We start from the raw sequence: 22,015 nt of genomic DNA, 5'->3' as shown, positions 1-22,015 counted from the left end.
GGCAGTATCCCCACTTCATCATGGAGTCAGTGTTCACAGGGGGCCACTGGAGATGGAATCCTCCAGACCTGAGTGAGGCCTTGGGTGACTGTTGGGCTTGGACTGAGACCTATGTTCTGGTCCTGGCTGGCTCTCTCATTCATTGATTTCACACATAAATAGTTGTTAGGCACCTACCTAGACTCTGGTGGTAGAAAGTCCAATAACACAAGGTCTCTATTAGTTACGTGTCCTTGGGTGAGTCATGTTAGTTTTATGAACTCATTAAGTGTTCTCATTTGTGAGATGAAAGTACTAAATAAGAAGACCCTTCCTATATGTTTGCTAGGTTCCTGGAAAGTAAATGAGTTATCAGAGAATTTTAAGGTGGTGTTCCTAGAAGGGACCTTGCTGCTTGTTGCAGCAGACATCATTTGCCGGATGAAGTGTAGCAGAGAAGCAGGATGACTTGCCCAAAGTTGTGTGGTGAATGCTTGGCACATCGAGATCTCAAATGTGGGACTTCGGGCTCCCTCCCACCCTGAGATCAGCAGTGGGCCCAAGGAATTCAGGCTTTGGGCTGTAAATGCTTTAGGCCACTCATGTTGCCCAAGAAGCGAGAGAGGCCAAACTCAGAAGCACTGTCTACGCTCCTAACTCCCATCTTCTAGCACCAACCTGCGGCAGTCCTGGGAGGGACCCATCAGTTGGTCTGTGTGTCTCCCCCCGCAGCAGGGCGCCACTCCTGTGCACCTCGCCGTGAGGCACAATGTCACTGTCCTGCAGCAGGTCCTTATGGACGCCACCATGATCTGGACACTGTTGACAATGTAAGTGGCTACAGAAACCATCTGGGCCCCCTGGCACCTCTGGGCACCCTCCCAGGCTGGCAGAGTTTGGCTGTGGTCTACCAGCTTGGCCCAGAGTTGAGGAATTGCTTTCTTAGTTTGTAAAAAGCTGTTTGAATATTTGTTGAAGGTTGCAACATTTTATTAACCATTCCTCTGTGTTGAACATTTGGGTATTCCCAAGTTTTTGTGAAGTCGCTCAGTCGTGTCGACTCTTAGTGACCCCATGGACTGCAGCCTACAAGGCTCCTCCGTCCATGGGATTTTCCAGGCAAGAGTACTGGAGTGGGGTGCCGTTGCCTTCTCCGCATGATATATAAAACACTAAACTAAACATTTTCCTATATTTAGCCTTTTCTTTTTATTGATTTTTTCCCCCACTTAGGGAAAATTACCAAGGCAGCAGTGACTGGGTTCGTCTTGTATAACAAAAGGCCTCTAAGTCCTGAAGTTGTAATCAGTCAGAATCGTTTTAAAACCCCCATCCCCGCAATCTACCCTCTAACCACACAATCCTCAGGGCGACCATCCACAACCACTAGTAGTGGAAAGCAAATTGACAGAATATAACATGTATCTTTAAAACAGTCAGTATTTGCACAGTTGAAAATTGAGCCTCAGGAAATATATTGAGCTCACGCACCAAGATATTCATTGTAACACTGTATCAGTTTTCATTTCAAAAAGGGCCCAAATACTTAATAAGAGAGAAGTGATTGGGTAAATTATGGTAGTAGTGGTTTAATTACTAGGTTGTGTCCAACTCTTGTGACCCCATGGATTGTAGACTGCCAGATTCCTCTGTCCATAGGATTCTCCAGGCAAGAATACTAGAGTGGGTTGCCATTTCCTTCTCCCAGGGATCTTCCCAATCCAGGAATTGAACCTGGGTCTTCTGCATAAAATTATGGTACAGACATAGATTGGCTTTTATGGAGCTATGAAAAATGGTGTTTATTGAGTTTATAATATACAGAAAGTTATATAGATACAAAATGTAATATAGAATGATCTCAAATATGTAAAACCATAAAACTAAAAATAATTGCATTAAACAAAAGACTAGGAGAAATATGCTAAGACTGTAACAGAGGTTGACTTGGGTGGGCTGCTGCTGCTGCTGCTAAGTCGCTTCACTTGTGGGTGGGCTAGTGAGTGGTATGTTTTTTTGTTCTTTTTTTTTTTTACTAAGTTTTCTCTCCTGAGTAGTATGTTTATGATTAAACCCAGTTTACCCTTCCTTATAACTTATTAGAGAGAAATTCTGTTAAGACCCAGTTGGGAGTTGACCCCCCTTGGTCCTGTCCCGGCTTTGAGCTACACACCATGCCTACATGCTTTTCTGCTCTTCGTTCCCTTGGCTTCTTCTCCAGAGGAAGCAGACACCCCTCCAATTTGCCATGGAGCAAGCCTGGTGGGACATAGCAGAGATGCTCCTCATCATTGGGATTAACTTAAACCTAAGAGATAAGGTGCTCCTGCTCACAAGCAGCCTCCCTTTCCAGTTTTCACAACTTCGCCTACAGCAATTGCCTTCTGCTTCCAGAGTGTTCATATCACTGTTACATATCAGCTCAAAGGCCACCTCCTCCAGGCAGTCTTCCTGCCCCTCCATCACCCTCCTCTGCCTCCTCTGAGGGCTCTCAGCACTTGGCCCGCCCCTGTCTTGGTCCTTGTCTGTGATACAATTGTCTTCTGTTTCATGGGCTCCATCAGACTTTGCGCTCCTTGAGTTGTCTGCTGGGGAGAGGGGAAGACTAGAGGGACAGTGCAGCACCACCCCACAAGTCCCTACATGTGAAACAAGGTTGCAGAAGCTTCCGGGGTCATGGTGCCTATGGGGTGGCCAACTCTCAGATGGCCAGAGGTTCAAGAAGACCTGAAGACTTGGTATGAGGCTGAGGGGGTCACGGGCCCATGAGGGCAAGGGCCCTTGCACACATGGCCCAGCCCGTGGGATGGTGTGGGAAAGAGGTGGGGGCAGGGAACAAGCCCGGAGGCTGGACCTAAGCAGGACTCCCTGCTTTGAGCTGGGCCCCCAGACAGCTGGCCAAGCTCAAAGAAGAGCCTCCCATCTTCCCAAGGTCCCTGGAGGTGGTTGAGCCAGTTTTGTGCCACAGGCCTGGAGCCAAGGGCTGGGAGACTGAGGGGAGGAAGCAAATATGACATAGGGGCCCAGGCCCCTTCTCTGGGTTCTGGTTTTGTTATGACAAAGGCTCTTGGCCTTTTCCGACAGATGGAAATTGATGAGAGGCCAAATGAGAAATTCAGACAAAGCTATATTGGGGCCCTTGCTACAGCAGGGGTAAGCGAGGTGGGGCAAGTTTGTTCCTTATATGGGCTGAGGGCAGGGGTGTGTCCAGAGGCAGGCCTGGAGGGTAGCTTAGGTATTTGGCTCACCCCTTAGCTGGTGCTGTGTGCAGGGGGCATGTGCAGTACCCTGCTTTCGCTTCTGACCCTCTGTTTTAGCTCCATACTCTTCAAGTGGTAGCTGGGTTTTTTGGTCTCTTTTGATCGTTGGGGTCCAGAATTCGCCCCAACCGTCCCAGCATGCAGTTATTTTTAGTCTCATATAATTTCTTTGTATTTTGCTGCTTGAGGAGAGGTGTGTCCAGGTGCAAGCATTGCAGCAAAGTCTTCCAGGTCCCAGGCCTGTCTCAGTTTCATATGAGAAATGGGGCTGGTAACATGATCTCACAGACAACCTTGAAGAGTTATGTAGGCTGGGTGTTGTTTTTTTTAATTTATTTATTTTTAATTGAAGGATAATTGCTTTACAATATTGTGTTGGTTTCTGCCATACATCAACATGAACCATAGGCTGAGTTTTATAAACTCCAAGGCCTCCTATTCTAAAGGAACACAAGGGGTGGTTGCTAGAATTATTATTATTGCCTTAGTCTACTGTGACTTTCCATACCTGGAGTTTCTCCCAGAAAACGTTTCTGTCCTCCAGTGTAGACTGCTGGAAACCGTTTGCTTTGGACAGGAAGGTTTGTTGTCAGAGCTGGAGACCACCACACACCCTCGAGTACAGACTCTGGCTTCCCTTCTCCTTTGTCACCTGCAGCAAGGAGAAACTGCCCAGTCAGTGGCTGCCCGCAGCAACCACAGCAGCCTGGTGGACATGATCATAAAAGCTGATCACTTCTACAGATGGGAGAAGGTGCTGAGATCCTGTGCTTGGTCTCGCTGTGTTAGAAAGGGAGTAGCCCTGGCTTCAGGTGGAGCTGGTTTTGAACCTCAGCCCTGACCAATTCAGGAAACCCTTGGTTTCCAAGGGAATGATAATTGCTGCCTTACCTAATGCTAGGGTTCTTTGGGATTATAAAGAGATGGGTGAGCACCCAGACCACCTGAAATAAGGCTGACTGAGGTCCATACCAGTGTGGAGATACTGGTAGACACTGCTCTAGCTCCTCGTTGACGGATGAATGCGTACACGCATGAATAAAGAAACGACAGTTTGGTTCCAGCTCACTGTCAGCTATAGGTGATTGGAACTCTGGGTTGGGTGTTCTATTCAAGCAACTTTCTGAGCCCAGAGGTCAAGTGTGCTGGGATTGATTAGGGATATCTGCTCTGGAGTTGGGAAAGAGTAGTAGCAAATGTAAGGTCAGGCATTTGCAGTTCCAGCATCAACAAATGGGGGTGGGTGGAGAGTGTTTTGTTTACATTTGGTGGCTGTTTTTATATACAGAAAGTAAAAGTTTGCATTTATTTCAGTTTTTAAATACTATTTTTTTACAAAATTTAAATCTTAGTTTTCCTTAAACTTTTAAATTTATTTTCACATTCTTATTATTGCATTTATACAACTAGTAAATTTTAACAGTCACTTTCGAGAAAGATATTTTTTTAAATGGCTGCATCACACAGCATGTGGGATCTAGCTCCCCGACCAGAGATCAAGCCCACACTCCCTGCATTGGAAGTATGGGGTCTTAACTACTGGACAGCTAGGGAAGTCCCTCAAGGGAGCCTTTTGTTTAAAGTTCAGGCCTGTGTTTAAACTTAATTAAACTACCTTAAACATATTAAACTGAATTAATACATTTAATATAATAGGTTCTCTTTTTAAGCACTTCAAATGCTTCCTAAATTCTTAAATTATTCCATGAAATCCAGTAAATTAAACCTATAAAGTGAATCTTAAATGTCGTAGACATTCTGATATTGTATCATTGTTTTTGTTCAGTCAGTAAGTTGTGTCCTCTTCTTTGTGACCCCATGGACTGCGGCCTGCTGGGCTCCTCTGTCCATAGGATTTCCCAGGCAAGAATACTGGAGTGGGTTGCCATTTCCTTCACCAGGGGATCTTCCCGACCCAGGGGTCAAACCCGCGTCTCCTGCACTGGTAGACAGACTCCTGAGCCACCTCGGGAGCCCTCCGATACTGTATACAAACAGTAAAATTCTCTTGCGCTTCTCAAAACAATAACTGTCCCCAAACCGATCAATCAATAACTAATTTCCCTAAGAATCAGAAGATTTTTCTCTTTCACATCTTGTCAACATTACAACTTCTTTACATACAACGGATTACTCCTAAATATTAATCCAAATGATTAAATGAACTGATTCATCTCTGTGCATAATCTTCATCCACCTCAGGCTTTCAAAGTTCTCAGCACTAAGGCAGTGGTGCAGTTAGAATCACAAATCCCCTCTTTCTACACCTAAACCAGTGCAATCAGAATCTTGAGGTAAAGGCCTAGCTTCTGCGGTTCTTAAAGGTCTCAGATGATTCCAATTTAAGATGCAGCTGAGAGCACTGTTCTATAGAAACAATTCTTACCACCCCACATGGAAGAAAAGCTCCCAGGTCATCACTTCCCAGACATTGTTAACCAGGATGTGAGGTTCAAAGCTGCAGACGCCAGGGCTCACCTGAGCTTTTTAGCAGCCAGAACTAAGTACCCACATTTTTCAAGGGGCTTTTTTTGGCTTCAGTCTAGGCTTTTGTGGGTTTAACTTACGCTACTACATAATTTTGGCAGCCTCTTATTTTATCACCTGCTTTGCATGGAAAGAATTCTGTAGCCCACCCTTCTCTACTTGTTGCCAATCAGCAAGTTTAGTTAGTGCCTGATTCTTGGCTTGCCTAGTTTTAGCCACAATTGCTGAGGTGTTCTACTGACGTTCCTTCTATAACAACACAAATAAAGAGAAAAATTGGGAAGGCTTCCTGGAAGAGGTGGCACACAGGTGGTCTTTTGACTATGGCAATGAGATTGAGAGACAGGAAGGTAAGGAAAGGAATTCTGGGTGGAAAAATATGTAAGCAGCTCAGGTTTCAGCACTCAAAGCTAGGCATAGAGTCAAAAACCACAGTAAGGGACACTAAGCCCCAGGTCTGTGATGATGCCAGTTCTGGGTCCAGGCTCATGGAACAAGGGAGAGCCTGGCAGGGCTTTCCCCAAAATGGCTGCTGTACTTCTGGGATCTGCCCCACAGGACCGCCTCTTGTGTAGGGACATCTGTAACCCCTCTGGGAAGAGTTTGACCATTAAGCAGGACCATCAGCGGGAAACGCAGCTTCTCTGCTCAGTGCTGTGGCAACTGGCTTCGGGTACCTGCGGCCCCACAAGTGGATTCTTCCACTGCTGGGAGTTCACCAAGGCCCATGTCCACGCCACAGAGCAACAGTGGACAGGTACCACCTTGCCTCGGTGCCCCAGAGCAGCCCAGGAGGAGGGGCGGGGGCACGTGGGTGTATTCAGCTTTCTGTGCTTCTAGGGGGAAATCCTCACCAAGTCACATGCTATTTCCAACATGCCATGTGCTCTTTCCCTCCCCAGGCCTTTGCACGGGCTGAGCCCCCTGCCCTGCCCTCTACAACTGACCTGTGAACTCCACATGCCTCATGAGTCAGCTTGAGCTGATACCCATCGCTCACCCACAAAGCTAAAGGCACTTCCTTTACTTCCTGTAAAAAGGAGAGGAACTGTTGTTGCCACTATTATGTAACATCTGTTTGGACATTTTGGCCCTGTTATTGATGTATGAAACAGAAATAGAAATTATGAGTGTAAATATTGAAAAGGAAGAGAGATTTATTAATTTCAGATGCTACAATTATATACCTAGGAAGTCCAGAAGAGTCAACAGAAAAACTCTTAGAAAAAAATAATTCAATGAAATGGCTAAATATGATTAAATATATAAACATCATAGTATTCCTCTGTACCATCAAGAAGTGGACAAAATATATAGAGGTATTTTTAAAAATATACCACTTACAGTAGTGTGTTTCTAAACTATGAGTGACATGAGTAAGACAATACAAATTATTTGAAAGAAGACTTGGTAAGTGGTACAACATTCCTGTGTTTCCAGCTAAAAAAAGTGTCATGTAGATATCAATTTTCCCCCAACTAAAGCTCTGATCCAATTGTATTTTACTTATTATTATTAATATTTATTTATTTGGCTGCACTGGGTCTTAATTGTGGCATGCGGGATCTAGCTCCTCAACCAAGGACCAAACCTAGCCTCCCCCTGCAAGAGGAGCATGGCGTCTTAGCCACTGTACCACCAGGGAAGTCCCTCATTCAATTTTAATCAAATCAAAATACGAAGTGTTTGAAACTTGACTAAAGGATTTGACATGTGTGCGTGCTAAGTCACTTCAGTCGTGTCCAACTCTGTGACCCCACGGACAGTAGCCTGCCAGGCTCCTCTGTCCATGGGATTCTCCAGGCAAGAATACTGGAGTGGGTCCATTTCCTTCTCCAGGGGAAATCTTCCCAACCCTAGGATCAAACCCACGTCTCTTAGTTCTCCCACATTGGGGCAGGTTATTTACCACTAGTGCCACCTGGGGATTCTACAGTTCATCTGAAAGAAGAGACAGGGAATATATAAATACATACTCTGGGAAAAAGGCAAAAAGGGTCTAACTCAACTTAGAAAGCTAAACATTTAACACAGAGATTCCTGACATCAGTTCAGTTCAGTTCAGTCGCTCAGTCATGTCCGACTCTTTGCAACCCCATGAATCGCAGCACACCAGTCCTCCCTGTCCATCATCAACTCCCGGAGTTCACTCAGACTCATGTCCATCGAGTCAGTGATGCCATCCAGCCATCTCATCCTCTGTCATCCCCTTCTCCTCCTGCCCCCAATCCCTCCTAGCATCAGTCTTTTCCAATGAGTCAACTCTTCACATGAGGTGGCCAAAGTACTGTAGTTTCAGCTTCAGCATCATTCCTTCCAAAGAAATCCCAGGGTTGATCTCCTTCAGAATGGACTGGTTGGATCTCCTTGCAGTCCAAGGGACTCTCAAGAATCTTCTCCAACACCACAGTTCAAAAGCATCAATTTTTCGGCGCTCAGCCTTCTTCACAGTCCAACTCTCACATCCATACATGGCCACTGGAAAAACCATAGCCTTCACTAGACAGACCTTAGTCGGCAAAGTAATGCCTCTGCTTTTGAATACACTATCTAGGTTGGTCATAACTTTTCTTCCAAGGAGTAAGCATCTTTTAATTTCATTGCTGCAGTCACCATCTGCAGTGATTTGGGAGCCCCCAAAAATAAAGTCTGACCCTGTTTCCACTGTTTCCCCATCTTTTTCCCATGAAGTGATGGGACCAGATGCCATGATCTTCGTTCTCTGAACGTTGAGCTTTAGGCCAACTTTTTCACTCTCCACTTTCACTTTCATCAAGAGGCTTTTTAGTTCCTCTTCACTTTCTGCCATAAGGGTGGTGTCATCTGCATATCTGAGGTGATTGATATCCCAGCAATCTTGATTCCAGCTTGTGTTTCTTCCAGTCCAGCATTTCTCATGATGTACTCTGCCTGACATACACATGTGTAAATTGGGTAGTGGATAGAGTAGGGAGTCCAAAAGTGAAAATGAAAGTCGTGTCCAACTCTTTGCAATGCCACGGACTGTATAGTCCATGGAATTCTCCTGGCCAGAATACTGGAGTGGGTAACCTTTTCCATCTCCAGGGGATCTTCCCAACCTAGGGATCAAACCCAGGTCTCCCTCATTGCAGGTGGATTCTTTACCAGCTGAGCCACAAGGGAAGCCCGAGAATACTGCAGTGGGTAGCCCATCCCTTCTCCAGCGGATCTTCCTGACCCAGGAATTGAACTGGGGTCTCCTGCATTGCAGGCGGATTCCTTACCAACTGAGCTATCAGGGAAGCCGGGGTCCAAAAGTAAACTCTATTACAGATACAGATTTCTTAGAATCTGCATCTGTAATGGAGTGAGTCCAAAAGAAAACTCTGTTACAGATGCAGGTTTCTTAGACAATTAAAGAGCACCGATGAATTACAAGGCTGTGAATAAACAAGGGCTAGTGAATAAATGGGTCAAGTGAAACATACCACAGGCATATCACTGGCAACACCAGGAGGAGGTGCCTGCTGGGGGCCGCAGACACCGGAACATCAGGATGCAGTGGGTGACTGACTTGGACATGATGACTGTGCCCCCAGGGCTGTGCCAAAGCCTCTGTCCACACCTGGGAGAGCTGACCTGGTCACAGCTTAATAACAAGTGAATGCTACCGCAGGCACTGAAGAGAGTAGACGCTTGTTTCCAAACACTGGAATCACCTAGGAAGCCTAACACCATTCAGTGCCTAGACACACCCGTTCCCAAGTACAAAGGAATCTCAGAGACGGAGAGGACTCCAGGTGTTTCCAGTGAGCACTGATGGCTGAGAACCACTGGTGCAGGGTGAGGAAGAGTGTGCAAAGCAGAGATGGTTGTGAGCAGTCAGAGAGATGCCCTCTACAAGGCATCTTGGTACCACCGTGAATGCTAGTTCTTTCCCTCTTCCCAGTGACACCGATAGGATACACGATGGATGATCAGGAAAAGTCTGGGCCTGGGGAGGTCCTCGTGTCTCGGGCCCCAAACCCCACCCCCATACCATCTGAGGCTGCTGCTCCTCCCCTCCCTCCCCACCCTCCAACTCCCTTCCCCATCTCTGGGCTGAGCGCTGCTGAAATCTGGAGAAGGGCCTGGTGTTCTGGTGGAAGTAAGGGTGGGCTCAGACCTGGCTCTGGTAAGGCAGACAGGGTGGGCACCTTTTCTCTCTCTCTCCCTCCCTCCCTGGTCCCCAGGAACCAGGAGCTATGGGGAACATGGGCACCGCATGCTGCTCATCTGGCCACACAGTGTGGTGACAACCCCACCAGAGCGCTATTCAAGGGCCTCGTGGCCATTGGCAGGAGGGACCTGGCGGGAAAGTGCCTCCTTCTCGTCTGCTTCCTGCTCAGGGCAGCTCTGGGCCCCAGCAAGGCCCTGCTGCAGTGCAGCAAGGCCCTCCAAGGCTGCTCAGACCACAGTGCCATAGCACTGGCTCTGAACCTTCCAGACTGCTGGTCGTAGCCCTTCCTCCTCCTGGAACCCAGGCAGAGCCTCAGGCAACTCACAGTACCTCTGGGCCCCAGGCTCCCCATCTGTGCAAAGAGGGTGGCCCAGATGGTCCCTGTGACCTTCACAGCCCCAAGGTCACTGAAGCTACAATCTCTTCCTATCCAGCTGTCTATACTGATTTGATCCCATGTCCCCACCCCCACCCTTTGCCCAGTTTGGGGTAAGGTGAGAACAGCCTGCAGGGTTGTTTTTCACAAACATTAAGGCCTATGGGCCAAAACTGGTTTAAGATGAGTTGAACTACAAAGATTTGATCAAATAAAATTTCTAAGGCCATCACAACCTATTTGAGTCTGTCAGTCCCAAAAGCTTTTCTGGGGATTTGGGATTCAGGGTACCATGTGGAACCATCAGACAAGCAGCGAAACAGGTTCTAGTAATGATCCCTCATTGATAGCAAAATCAGCTCATGATGAAAAGGCTTCAACTCTGTAACGTCTGTTGGCCTGGGGCATTTTATACATATACAGGGCAACCACAGGGTGGGGTACTAGGCATGCATCCACACTAATGAAGGAGCATGGCAATAGGAAAAGCGTTCATAGCACATTGTCGAGGGGCAAAGGGAAAGTCCCCTGCATGGTGGGTCTCCACCAGCGGCCACATGCAAAGTGGGAAACCAGTCATTTCAGAGGGGAAGAATTAAAGATGACTTGGTTCATTTTTCCAACATATTCTTAAATATTATTGTTGTATCTTCTTTTAACACAAGCTCTGGCAGACAAATAAACATCAAACCAGCCCTGTGAAGCATCAGTTAGGCAACAAGAGGCAGAGGCAATAGGATTCTTGTCTTTTGCAGAAAGCTTCAGGAAGAAAGCAAATGAGGACCCTAGGTGCACAGCCATGTAACTGGAAGGAACATGGGACCGCAGAGTGAGGGCCGCTCAACGGAGGAAGACCACTGCTTAAGGGCTAAAAATAACCACTGTAAAGAGACCTCCAGCTGCTTCCACTTACACCCACAGTTATGCAGAACCAGCAGGCAAGTGTCTGTCATCTTTCTCACAGGATTGGTTCATGGGCCAGTTTGAGGTTTCATAGGTAGTCTCTTCCCACAGGTGTAGTCCTTGGCCGCCCTTAGCTCAGTTTCATCTCCTGCATCTCATTGGAGCCTTGCAACAACCCCCTGAGATGCAAGGGATGTCTTTTCGAGAAGACGCTGGGCTCAGGGTGGATAAGCAGCTAATCAAGTGGTGAGGTCTGGAGTCAAATTCACCATCTGTCTCCCCCATCTGATGAAAGTCTCCGTCCATCCCTTATGAAAGGACTGCCCTTAATTCAGTCCCTGGCTTTTATGAAAGGTGTGCAGTAGTGCACAGCTGTTTCCATTCATGGCTTACTTGTCTATTTCGATTGTCCCCAGAGGCACACAGTCTCATTTTTCCCCTCTGTTTTTAAAAGAATTTTTAAAAGTTGTCAACTCTTAGTTTTGAAACCATTTCAGACTTATAAAAATGTTGCAGATATAGTGCAGAGAATTTCCAAATCTCTTCACTCAGCTTCCCCCAAATATTAACCAACCAGGAAATTAACACTGAAAGGATACTGTTAACTCACCTTCACACCTTATTCAAATTTTGTCATTTGGGCCTTTCATGTCATTTTACTGGACCAAGATCTGGTTCAAGATTATGCCTTGCATTTGGTTGTCATCATTCCCATTTTGGGCCATACAAAGGGTCACCTCTCTGGACCAGCACTATATAATAGAACTTTCTTCGATGGAGGGAATGTTTCAGATCTGCGCTGTCCAATATGGTTGCCACTTGAAATGAGGCTAGTGGAATGAAGAACTGAGCTTTTGATTTAATTTTAAATTTAAAGAGCACCTGTGGCAAATAGCAACCATATTGGGCCGGTCTGAAGCCGTTTAGGTGCCTTGACTGCACAGGCCATTGCATAGCTCAGCCACACCAGCTGGAAAGCATGGTTCTGGGGAAATATGACTCCGGAAATTTCACATGTGAAGAGGATCTGTGCTGGGTTGCCTGAAAGTGCTGCCTGAAAACTGTTTCTGTCTAATGTGTACTCTCCTGCTATGGCCGGTTTAGAAGCCCATGTCTTAGAAAAACTTCCCACAAAGTTACCCACTGGACCTGAGTCCTGGGAAGGAAATAGAATAAAAACTACTAGAGCTGAAAGGGGTTCCAGTTCTCACACATGGCTGGCGGCAGTTCACAGTGGTACAGTCCTCTGAAAGGCAGTTTGGCATTATTCACCAAAATTACAAATACATTTACCCTTTGACTTAGCAATCCCACATCTATGAATTTATCCTACAGAGAAACTTGCAAACATACTAACACGAATGCAAGTGAGCATAGCGGAAACTATGCCACGAGAAGGGTGTATGGAAACTCGGTACTATCTGTTCAGTTTTTTAAAGACTGTTCTTAAAAAACTAGTCTATTTTTTAAAATAACTGAAACTAAAACATACAAAAAGAACAAAAAAGAGGTTTTGAAACCAGGCTGATGATCTGAGGTGTGTTTTGCCTGAGGCCCCACAGTTTGCAGTGGGATTCGGCCCTCTGCACAGCACACAGCCTCCCTCCCCTGTGGCACCCGTCATCACACATGCTGTGTTGAGACAGAGAACACTCCTCCACCATCTATTCCATATGAGAAAGGCATTTCATAGGACTTGGATTGCTTACCTGGGTGAATTTTTATTTTTTTGAGACAAAAAAGCCAGTCCTTAAATAAAGTTTAACTGTTGAAATAGATCTCTCAAATTCAATACTTTTGTTTGTTTGGGAAATCAATGGGAAAATTTCAAACAATTTGTTGTGGGTTGGTTCTTTTCCTTTAGACAAGATTAACAAGATTGATTATAGAGTTCCCATGAGTGATTTGTTGTCTACTCCATTAATCTGTGGGATTCCCTGGTGGTTCAGATGGTAAAGTGTCTGCCCGCAACGCTGGAGACCCAGGTTTGATCCCTGAGCCAGGAAAATCCCCTGGAGAAGGAAACAGCAACCCACTCCAGTATTCTTGCCTGGGAAATCCCATTGACAGAGGAACCTGGTGGGCTACAGTCCATGGGGTCGCAAAGAGTCAGACATGACTGAGTGACTTCAGTTTTCACTTTCAATCAATCTGTAAACAATTTTCTTTAAATTTTTAAGTGTTTTTCTAAACCTATGAAAATATTTATATGAATAATTTTTTATTGAATCAGTTGATTTACAATATGGTCTTAGCCTAAAGTGTACATCTTTTTATTCAGTTTTTTTTTCCAATTATATGCTATTATAGGTATTTATTAGATACTAAATATAGTTCTCTGTAGACAGTAAATCCTTGTTGCTTATCTATTTTATGTATGGTAGTTTCTATCTGTTAGGGCTTCCCTGAAAGCTCAATTGGTAAAGAATCCGCCTGCAAGGCAGGAGATCCCGGTTTGATTCCTGGGTCAGGAAGATCCCCTGGAGAAAGGATAGGCTACCCACTCCAGTATTCTTAGGCTTCCCTTGTGGCTCAGTTGGTAAAGAATCCACCTACAATGCGGGAGACCTGGGTTTGATCCCTGGGTTGGGAAGATCCCCTGGAGAATGGAAAGGCTACCCACTTCAGTATTCTGGCCTGGAGAATCCTATGAACTGTATAGTCCATGGGGTCACAAAAAGTCAGACATGACTGAGCAACTTTCACTTATATCTGTTAATGCCATACCCCTAATTTGCCCTTCCCTTCTGCCCTCACTCCTCTGGTAACCACAGGTTTATTTTCTATGTCTGTGAGTCTATTTCTGTTTTGTAAATAAGTTCATTTGGACTGTTTCTCAGATTCCCCATTTAAGTGATATTCAGTTCAGTCGCTTAGTCGTGTCTGACTCTTTGCAACCCCATGAATTGCAGCATGCCAGCATCACCAACTCCCGGAGTTTACCCAAACTCATGTCCATCGAGTTGGTGATGTGATATTATATAGGATTTTTCTTTCTCTGTTTGACTTCACTAAATATAATATTTTCTAGGTCTATCCATATTCAGTTCAGTTCAGTTCAGTCACTCGGTCATGTCTGACTCTTTGCGACCCCATGAATCGCAGCATTCCAGGCCTCCCTGTCCATCACCAACTCCCAGAGTTCACCCAAACTCATGTCCATCGAGTCGGTGATGCCATGCAGCCATCTCATCCTCTGTCGTCCCCTTCTCCTTCTGCCCCCAATCCCTCCCAGCATCACAGTCTTTTCTAATGAGTCTACTCTTCACATGAGGTGGCCAAAGTACTGGAGTTTCATTATGTTGCTGCAAATGGCAATATTTCATTCTTTTTTATGGCTGAAGAATGCTCCATAGTATATACATTTATATACCCCGACTTCTTAATCCGCTCATCTGTTAATGGGCACTTGAGTTACTTCCATGTTCTGGCTATTGTAAATAGCACTGCTGTGAACATTGGGGTTCAGTTCAGTTCAGTCGCTCAGTCATGTCCGACTCTTCACAACCCCATGAACCTCAGCCTGCCAGGCCTCCCTGTCCATCACCAACTCCTGGAGTTTACACAAACTCATGTCCATTGAGTCGGTGATGCCATCCAACCATCTCATCCTCTGTCGTCCCCTTCTCCTCCTGCCTTCAATCTTTCCCAATATCAGGGTCTTTTCAAATGAGTCAGCTCTTCACATCAGGTGGCCAAAATATTGGAGTTTCAGCTTCAACATCAGTCTTTTCAATGAACACTTAGGAATGATCTCCTTTAGGATGGACTGGTTGGATCTCCTTGAAGTCCAAGGGACTCTCAAGAGTCTTCTCCAACACCACAGTTCAAAAGCATCAATTCTTCGGTGCTCAGCTTTCTTTATAGTACAACTCTCACATCCATACATGAATACTGGAAAAACCATAGCCTTGACTAGATGGACCTTTGCTGACAAGGTAATGTCTCTGCTTTTTAAAATGCTATCTAGGTTGGTCATAACTTTCCTTCCAAGGAGTAAGCGTCTTTTAATTTCATGGCTGCAGTCACCATCTGCTGTGATTTTGGAGCCCAAAAAATAAAGTCAGCCACTGTTTCCACTGTTTCCCCATCTATTTGCCATGAAGTGATGGGACCGCATGCCATGATCTTAGTTTTCTGAATGCTGAGCTTTAAGCCAGCTTTTTCAATCTCCTCTTTCACTTTCATCAAGAAGCTCTTTAGTTCTTCTTCACTTTCTGCCATAAGGGTGGTGTCATCTGCATATCTGAGGTGATTGATATTTCTCCCAGCAATCTTGATTCCAGCTTGTGCTTCATCCAGTCCAGCGTTTCTCATGATGTACTCTGCATATAGATAAGCAGGATGACAATATACAGCCTTGACATACTCCTTTTCCTATTTGGAACCAGTCTGTTGTTCCATGTCCAGTTCTAACTGTTGCTTCCTGAACTGCATACAGGTTTCTCAGGAGGCAGGTCAGGTGGTCTGGTATTCCCACCTCTTTTTGAATTTTCCAGTTTATTGTGATCCACACAGTCAAAGGCTTTGGCATAATCAATAAAGCAGAAATAGATGTTTTTCTGGAACTCTCTTGCTTTTTCAATGATCCAGCGAATGTTGGCAGTTTGGTTCCTCTGCCTTTTCTAAAACCAGCTTGAGCATCTGGAAGTTCACGGTTCACATATTGCTGAAGCCTGGCTTGGAGAATTTGGGGGACACATTGGAGTTCATGTGTCTTCAAGTTAGAGTTTTCAACTTTTTTGTCTATGCACCCAGGAGTGGAATTGCTGGATCATATAGCAGCTTTATTTTTAGTTTTTAAAGGAAACTCCATACTGTTTTGCATAGTGGCTGAACAATTTACATTCCCACCAACAGTATACTAGGGTTCCCTTTTCTCCACATCCTCTCTAATGTTTGTTATTTGTAGACTTCTTGATGATAGCTATTATAACAGGTGTAGGGTGATATCTCATTGTAGTTTTGTTTGCATTTCTCTAACAATTATGTTGAGCATCTTTTCATGTGCTTGTTGGTCATTTGCATGTCTTCTTTAGAAAAGTGTCTATTCAGGTCTTCTGCCCATTTTTCAATTGTGTTTTTTGATGCCGAGCTGTATGAGCTGTTTTTCTTTGTCAAGATTGTTTTGGCTTTTGGGGATCTATTTGTGTGTGTGTTTTTTTTTAATTTTTAATTTTTACTTTATTTTACTTAACAGTACTGTATTGGTTTCGCCATACATTGACATGAATTCGCCACGGGTGTACATGAGTTCCCAATCCTGAACCCCCCTCCCACCTCCCACCCCATATCATCTCTCTGGATCATCCCCGTGCACCAGCCCCAAGCATCCTGTATCCTGTATCGAACATAGACTGGCGATTCGTTTCTTACATGATAATATACATGTTTCAGTGCCATTCTCCCAAATCATCCCACCCTCTCCCTCTCCCTCTCCCTCAGAGTCCCAATATAGATTTTAAAATTATTCTAGTTCCATGAAAAATGCGCCGGTATTTTGATAGGGTTTGCATTGAATCTGTAGATTGCTTGCATAGTTTGGTCATTTTAACAGTACTAATTCTTCTAATACATGAATATAGTCTGTCTTTCCATCTGTTTGTGTCATCTTCAGCTTCTTTCATCCATATCTTATAATTTTATGAGTATAGTTCTTTTACCTTCTTAGGTAGGTTTATTCCTATTTACTCTGTTTGATGCGACGGTAAATGATATTGTTTCCTTAATATCTTTTCTGATAGTTTGTTCTTACTGCATAGAAATGCAACAGATTTCTGTATATTAGTTTTGTGTCTTCAAATTTTAGCAAATTCATTGGTGAGCCCTGGTAGTTTTCTAGAGGTATCATCTTTAGGATTTTCAGTGTATAGTATCATGTTCTCTCCAAACAGTGTCAGTTTTACTTCTTCCTTTCCAATTTGGATTATTTTTATTTTCTTTTCTAGTCTGACTGCTATGGCTAGGACTTCTAATACTATATTGAATAAAAGTGGTGAGAGTGGGCATGCCTGTCTTATTCCTGATCTTAAATACTTTCAGCTTCTCACTGTTGAGCATGATATTAGTAGTGGGCTTGTCATATATGGCCTTTATTATGTTGAGGTACGTTTCCCTCTATACCCACTTTCTGGAGACTTTTTAAAAATCATAAATGGATATTGAATTTTTATCAAAAACTTTTTCTGAATCTATAGAGATGATCTATGGTTTTTAGTCTTCAGGTCATTAATGTGCTGTCTCACACTGATTTGTGAGTAGTGACAAATTTCTGCAGCCCTGGGATAAATCCCACTTGATCATGTTGTATGATTCCTTATATGTATCATTGGAATTGGTTTGCTAATATTTTGTTGAGGGTTTTTGTGTTTATATTCATCAGTGATACTGTCCTATAATTTTCCTTTTTTGTGTGTGGCATCTGTGTCTGGTTTTGATATCAGGGTGAAGTTGGCCTCATAGGATGAGTTTGGAAGTGTTCCTCCCTCTGTGATTTTTTTGGAATAGTTTCAGAAGGATAGGTGTTCACTCTTTCTCAAAATCTTTGGTAGAATTCTCCTGTGAAGCCACCTGATCCTGGACTTTATTTATTGGGATTTTTTAAAAATTCCTGATTCAATTTCATTATGGATAATTTATCTGTTCATGTTTTCTGTTTATTCTTGGTTCAGTCTTGGGACATTGTATATTTCTAGAAATTTGTCCATTTTTTCCAGGTTGTTCATTTTATTAGCATTCAGTTATCTGTAGTATTCCCTATGATCCTTTATATGTCTGTGGTGTCTGTTGCAACCTCTCCTTTTTCATTTCTGATTTTATTGCTCTGGGTCTTGTCTCTTTTTTTCTCGATTAGCTTGGGTAAAAGTTTATCAGGACCTCCCAGGTGGCACACTGGTAAAGACTCGAGCTGCCAATGCAAGAGACACAAGACATTGAGTTGGATTCCTGGGTTGGGAAGATCCTCAGGAGTAGAAAATGGCAACCCTTGCAGTATTCTTGCCTGGAAAGCTCCACGAACAAAGGAGCCTGGTGGGCCACAGTCCATAGGGTTGCAAAGAGTTGGACACCACTGAGCACACACACACACACACACACACACACACACACAAAGGTTTATCAATATTATCCCTTTCAAAGAACCAGGTCTTAATTTCATTGATTTTTTTGGTCTCTATTTATTTCTGCTCTGATCTTTACAATTCCTTTCCTTCTATTGACTTTGGGTCTTGTTTGTTGTTCCTTTAGGTGTAAAGTCAGGCCGAGATTTTCCTTGTTTCCTGCAGTAAGCTTGTATTGCTGTCAACTTCCCTCTTAGAGTTGCTTTTGCTTCATCCCATAGATTTTTGGACAGTTATGCTTTCATTTTCATTTGTCTCTGCTGCTGCTAAGTCGCTTCAGTCGTGTCTGACTCTGTGCGACCCCATAGACGGCAGGACATCAGGCCCCCCATCCCTGGGATTCTCCAGGCAAGAACACTGGAGTGGGTTGCCATTTCCTTCTCCAAAGCCGGAAAGTGAAAAGTGAAAGTGAAGTCGCTCAGTCCTGCCCAACTCTTAGCGACCCCATGGATTGCAGCCTACCAGGCTCCTCCATCCATGGGATTTTCCAGGCAAAGGTATGTCTCTAGGTATTTTATTTCCTCTTTGATTTATTCTGTGATCTATTGATTACTTAGTAGCACTTTGTTTAGCCGCCACATTTGTGTGTACCTCCACATTTTCTTTTTTGGGGGCAAGTTTTTTTTTTTTTTCCCTTGAACTTGATTTCTAGTGTCATAGCATTGTAGTCAGAGAAGATGCTTGATATGATTTCAGTTTCCTTAGGGTTATCAAGGATTGTTTTCTGGTCTAGCATGTGATCTACCCTCGAGAATGTTCCATTTACACTTGAAAAGAATGTGTATTCTGTTTTTGTATGGGATATTCTGTACATATATCTACTAAGTTCATTTTGCCTAACATGTCAACCAGTGTTTCCTAATTGATTCTCTGGATCTTCTCTCCATTGATGTAAGTGTGGTAAGGTCTCCTATTATTATTCTGTTACCATTGATTTCTCCCTTTATGTCCATTTATATTTTTGTATTTAGGTGCTCCTATATTGGGTACATTATTATATCTTTTCCTTGAATTGATTTCTTGATTATTATGTAATGTCCTTCTTTATTTCTTGTAAAAGTCTCTATTTTAGTCTATTTTGTCTGATGTGACTATTGCTATCTTGGCTTTCTTTTGATTTTCATTTGCAGGAATATCTTTTTCCATCCCCTCACTTTCAGTTTGTGTGTGTTGTTAGGTCTGAAGTAAGTCTCTTGTAGGCAGCATATATATGGGTCTTTTTTTTTTAATCATTCAGCTACTCTGCCTTTTGATTGGAGTATTAAGTCTATTTACATTTAAAGTAATTACCGATACACATGTTCTGATTACCATTTTGGTAACTGTTTTGGCTTGTTTTTATTGTTCTTTCTTGTTCCTTTCTTTTGTCCTCTTGTGATTTGATGACTATTGTTATGTTCTGCGGAGAAGGCAATGGCAACCCACTCCAGTACTCTTGCCTGGAGAATCCCAGGGATGGGGGAGCCTGGTGGGCTGCAGTCCATGGGGTCGCTAAGAGTCGGACACAGCTGAGCAACTTCACTTTCACTTTTCACTTTCATGCATTGGAGAAGGAAATGGCACCCCACTCCAGTGTTCTTGCCTGGAGAATCCCAGGGACGGGGGAGCCTGGTGGGCTGCCGTCTATGGGGTCGCACAGAGTCGGACACGACTGAAGCGACTTAGCAGCAGCAGCAGTAATGTTCTGAATTCCTTTTTGTTGTGTATCTGTTATAGATTTTTTTTAAATACGTATTTTTGGCTGTGCTGGGTCCTTGTTGCTGCTGGGGCTTCTCCCGAGCTGCAGTGAGCAGGGGCTGCTCTCTAGTTAGGGCGTGCAGGCTTCTCATTGCAGTGGCTTCTCCTGTGGCAGTGCACTGGCTCTAGGGCATGCAGGCTTCCAGAGGCGCAGCATGTGGGCTCAGGAGTTGCGGCTCCTGGGCTCTAGAGCACAGGCTCAGTAGTTGTGGCACATGGGCTTAGTTGCTCCATGGCACGTGGGAATCTTCCCAGACCGGGGTCAAACCTGTGTCTCCTGCACTGGCAGGTGGATTCTCTACCACTGAGCCACCAGGGAAGCCCTATTATAGATTTCATATGTGATCACCATGAGGGTTTTACATAGCAATTGTTACATATATGTATGTCTATGCACACACATGCACACACACATATATATGTTATAAGGTGAAAGTGTTAGTCACTCAGATGTGTCTGACTCTTTGTAACCCCAGGGACTGTAGCTCATCAGGCTTCTCTGTCCATGGAATTCTCCAGGCAAGAATACTAGAGTGGGTAGCCATTCCCTTCTCTAGGGGATCCTATCAACTGAGCCACCAGGAAAGCCTTAAGTTGCTGATCTATTAATTTCCAGTGCCTTTTAACAACTCTGCATTTGTACTCTCCTCTCCTCACATTTATTGTTTTTGATATTATGTTTTACATTAGATAATGTTTTTGCGCATCCCTTTACAGCTTATTGTGGATGTAGATGATTTGACTACTTTTGTGTTTTAACCTTCCTACTAGCTTTCTGCGAGGATGAGTTCCTACTTCTACTGTCTGCCTTTACTGATGAGATTTTTCCTCTCATAACTTTTGTGTTTCTGGTTATGGTCTTTTCTTTTTTGCTTAAGAGAAGTTCCTTTAACATTTCTTGTAAAGGTGGGTGGTATGAACTCTTTTTGCTTTTGTTTTTCTGTAAGGCCTTTCTCCATCAAATCTAAATGACAGCATTGCTGGGTAGAGTATCCTTGGCTGTGGTAGGTTTTCCCTTTTCATCACTTTTAGGTATATTATGCCACTCTCTTCTGGCCTGTGGAGTTTCTGCTGAAAAGTTGGCTGATAGCTTTATAGGACTTCCTTTTATTTTTCACTTGCTGCTTTTAACACATGATGGACCAGAGACATATTATAGCCCCAGGTATTAGTTTCTGCAAAAATCCTCAATTCAGTAATGGGTTAATTTTCTCTTTAATTTCTGCCATTTTGACTACAATGTGTCTTAGTGTGTTTCTCTTTGGGTTAATTCTGTAGGGACTCAGCAATTCCTAGATTGGTTGGTTGTTTCATTTCCTAGGTTAGGGAAGTTTTCAGCTTTTATGCCTTCAAGTATGTTCTAAGCTCTCTTTTCTCCTTCTTGGACCTCTATAATGTGAATATTAGTGAACTTGATGTTGCCACAGAGGTCTCTTTGTCTCCTTTTCATTATTTTTCTGTTTGGCTTCAGTGATTTCCACTTCTTCATCTTCCAGCTCATTAATCCATTCCTCTGTAGCATTATCTCTACTGTTGATTTCTTCTAGTATATTTTTCAACTCTTGGCCTAAGGCATCCCAGCAGTGGTGCATGCAGGCTGAGCCAGAGCCAGGCTAGAGGGAGGAGTCCATGATGGCACTTGCCAGCACCAGTGTCCACATGGAAGAATGAGCTGCCAAGATTGGCTGCCAGCAGTGTCTATGCCCTTAGCGTGAGCTGCAGTTGCCTCCTGACTCTCCAGGAAACTTTAAAAGGCAAGTAGGTCTGACCCAGGCTCCTATCAAATTACTGCTCCTGCCCTGCAACCCAGAATATGTGAGGTTTTCTGTGCACCCTTTGAGAGTGGAGTGTCTATCTCCCCCAGCCCTCTGGGACTACTGAAAGTAAGCCCTGCTTGCTTTTCAAAGCCAAATGCTCTGGGGGCTCATCTTGCCAGTGCAGGACCTTTGGGCTGGGGAGCCTGACTTGGGGCTTG

General features: G+C 44.2%; 1 protein-coding gene across 1 annotated transcript in view; it reads left to right on the top strand.

The window, feature by feature from the left end:
* ANKDD1A (ankyrin repeat and death domain containing 1A) overlaps positions 1-10,187 on the top strand; it is a 42,213-nt gene extending 32,026 nt beyond the window's left edge. Inside the window, 7 exon segments of the mRNA XM_018053788.1 lie at positions 712-781; positions 784-809; positions 2,201-2,299; positions 3,898-3,993; positions 6,285-6,483; positions 9,920-9,970; positions 9,973-10,187. Of these exon segments, the coding sequence (XP_017909277.1) occupies positions 712-781; positions 784-809; positions 2,201-2,299; positions 3,898-3,993; positions 6,285-6,483; positions 9,920-9,970; positions 9,973-10,187 (756 nt within the window).

The sequence above is a fragment of the Capra hircus genome, chromosome 10, assembly GCF_001704415.2.
Source record: "Capra hircus breed San Clemente chromosome 10, ASM170441v1, whole genome shotgun sequence".
In the NCBI taxonomy this organism is placed as follows: Eukaryota; Metazoa; Chordata; class Mammalia; order Artiodactyla; family Bovidae; genus Capra; species Capra hircus.
The sequence above is the reverse complement of the archived record's forward strand: the minus strand, read 5'-3'. Positions and strand labels throughout refer to the sequence as shown.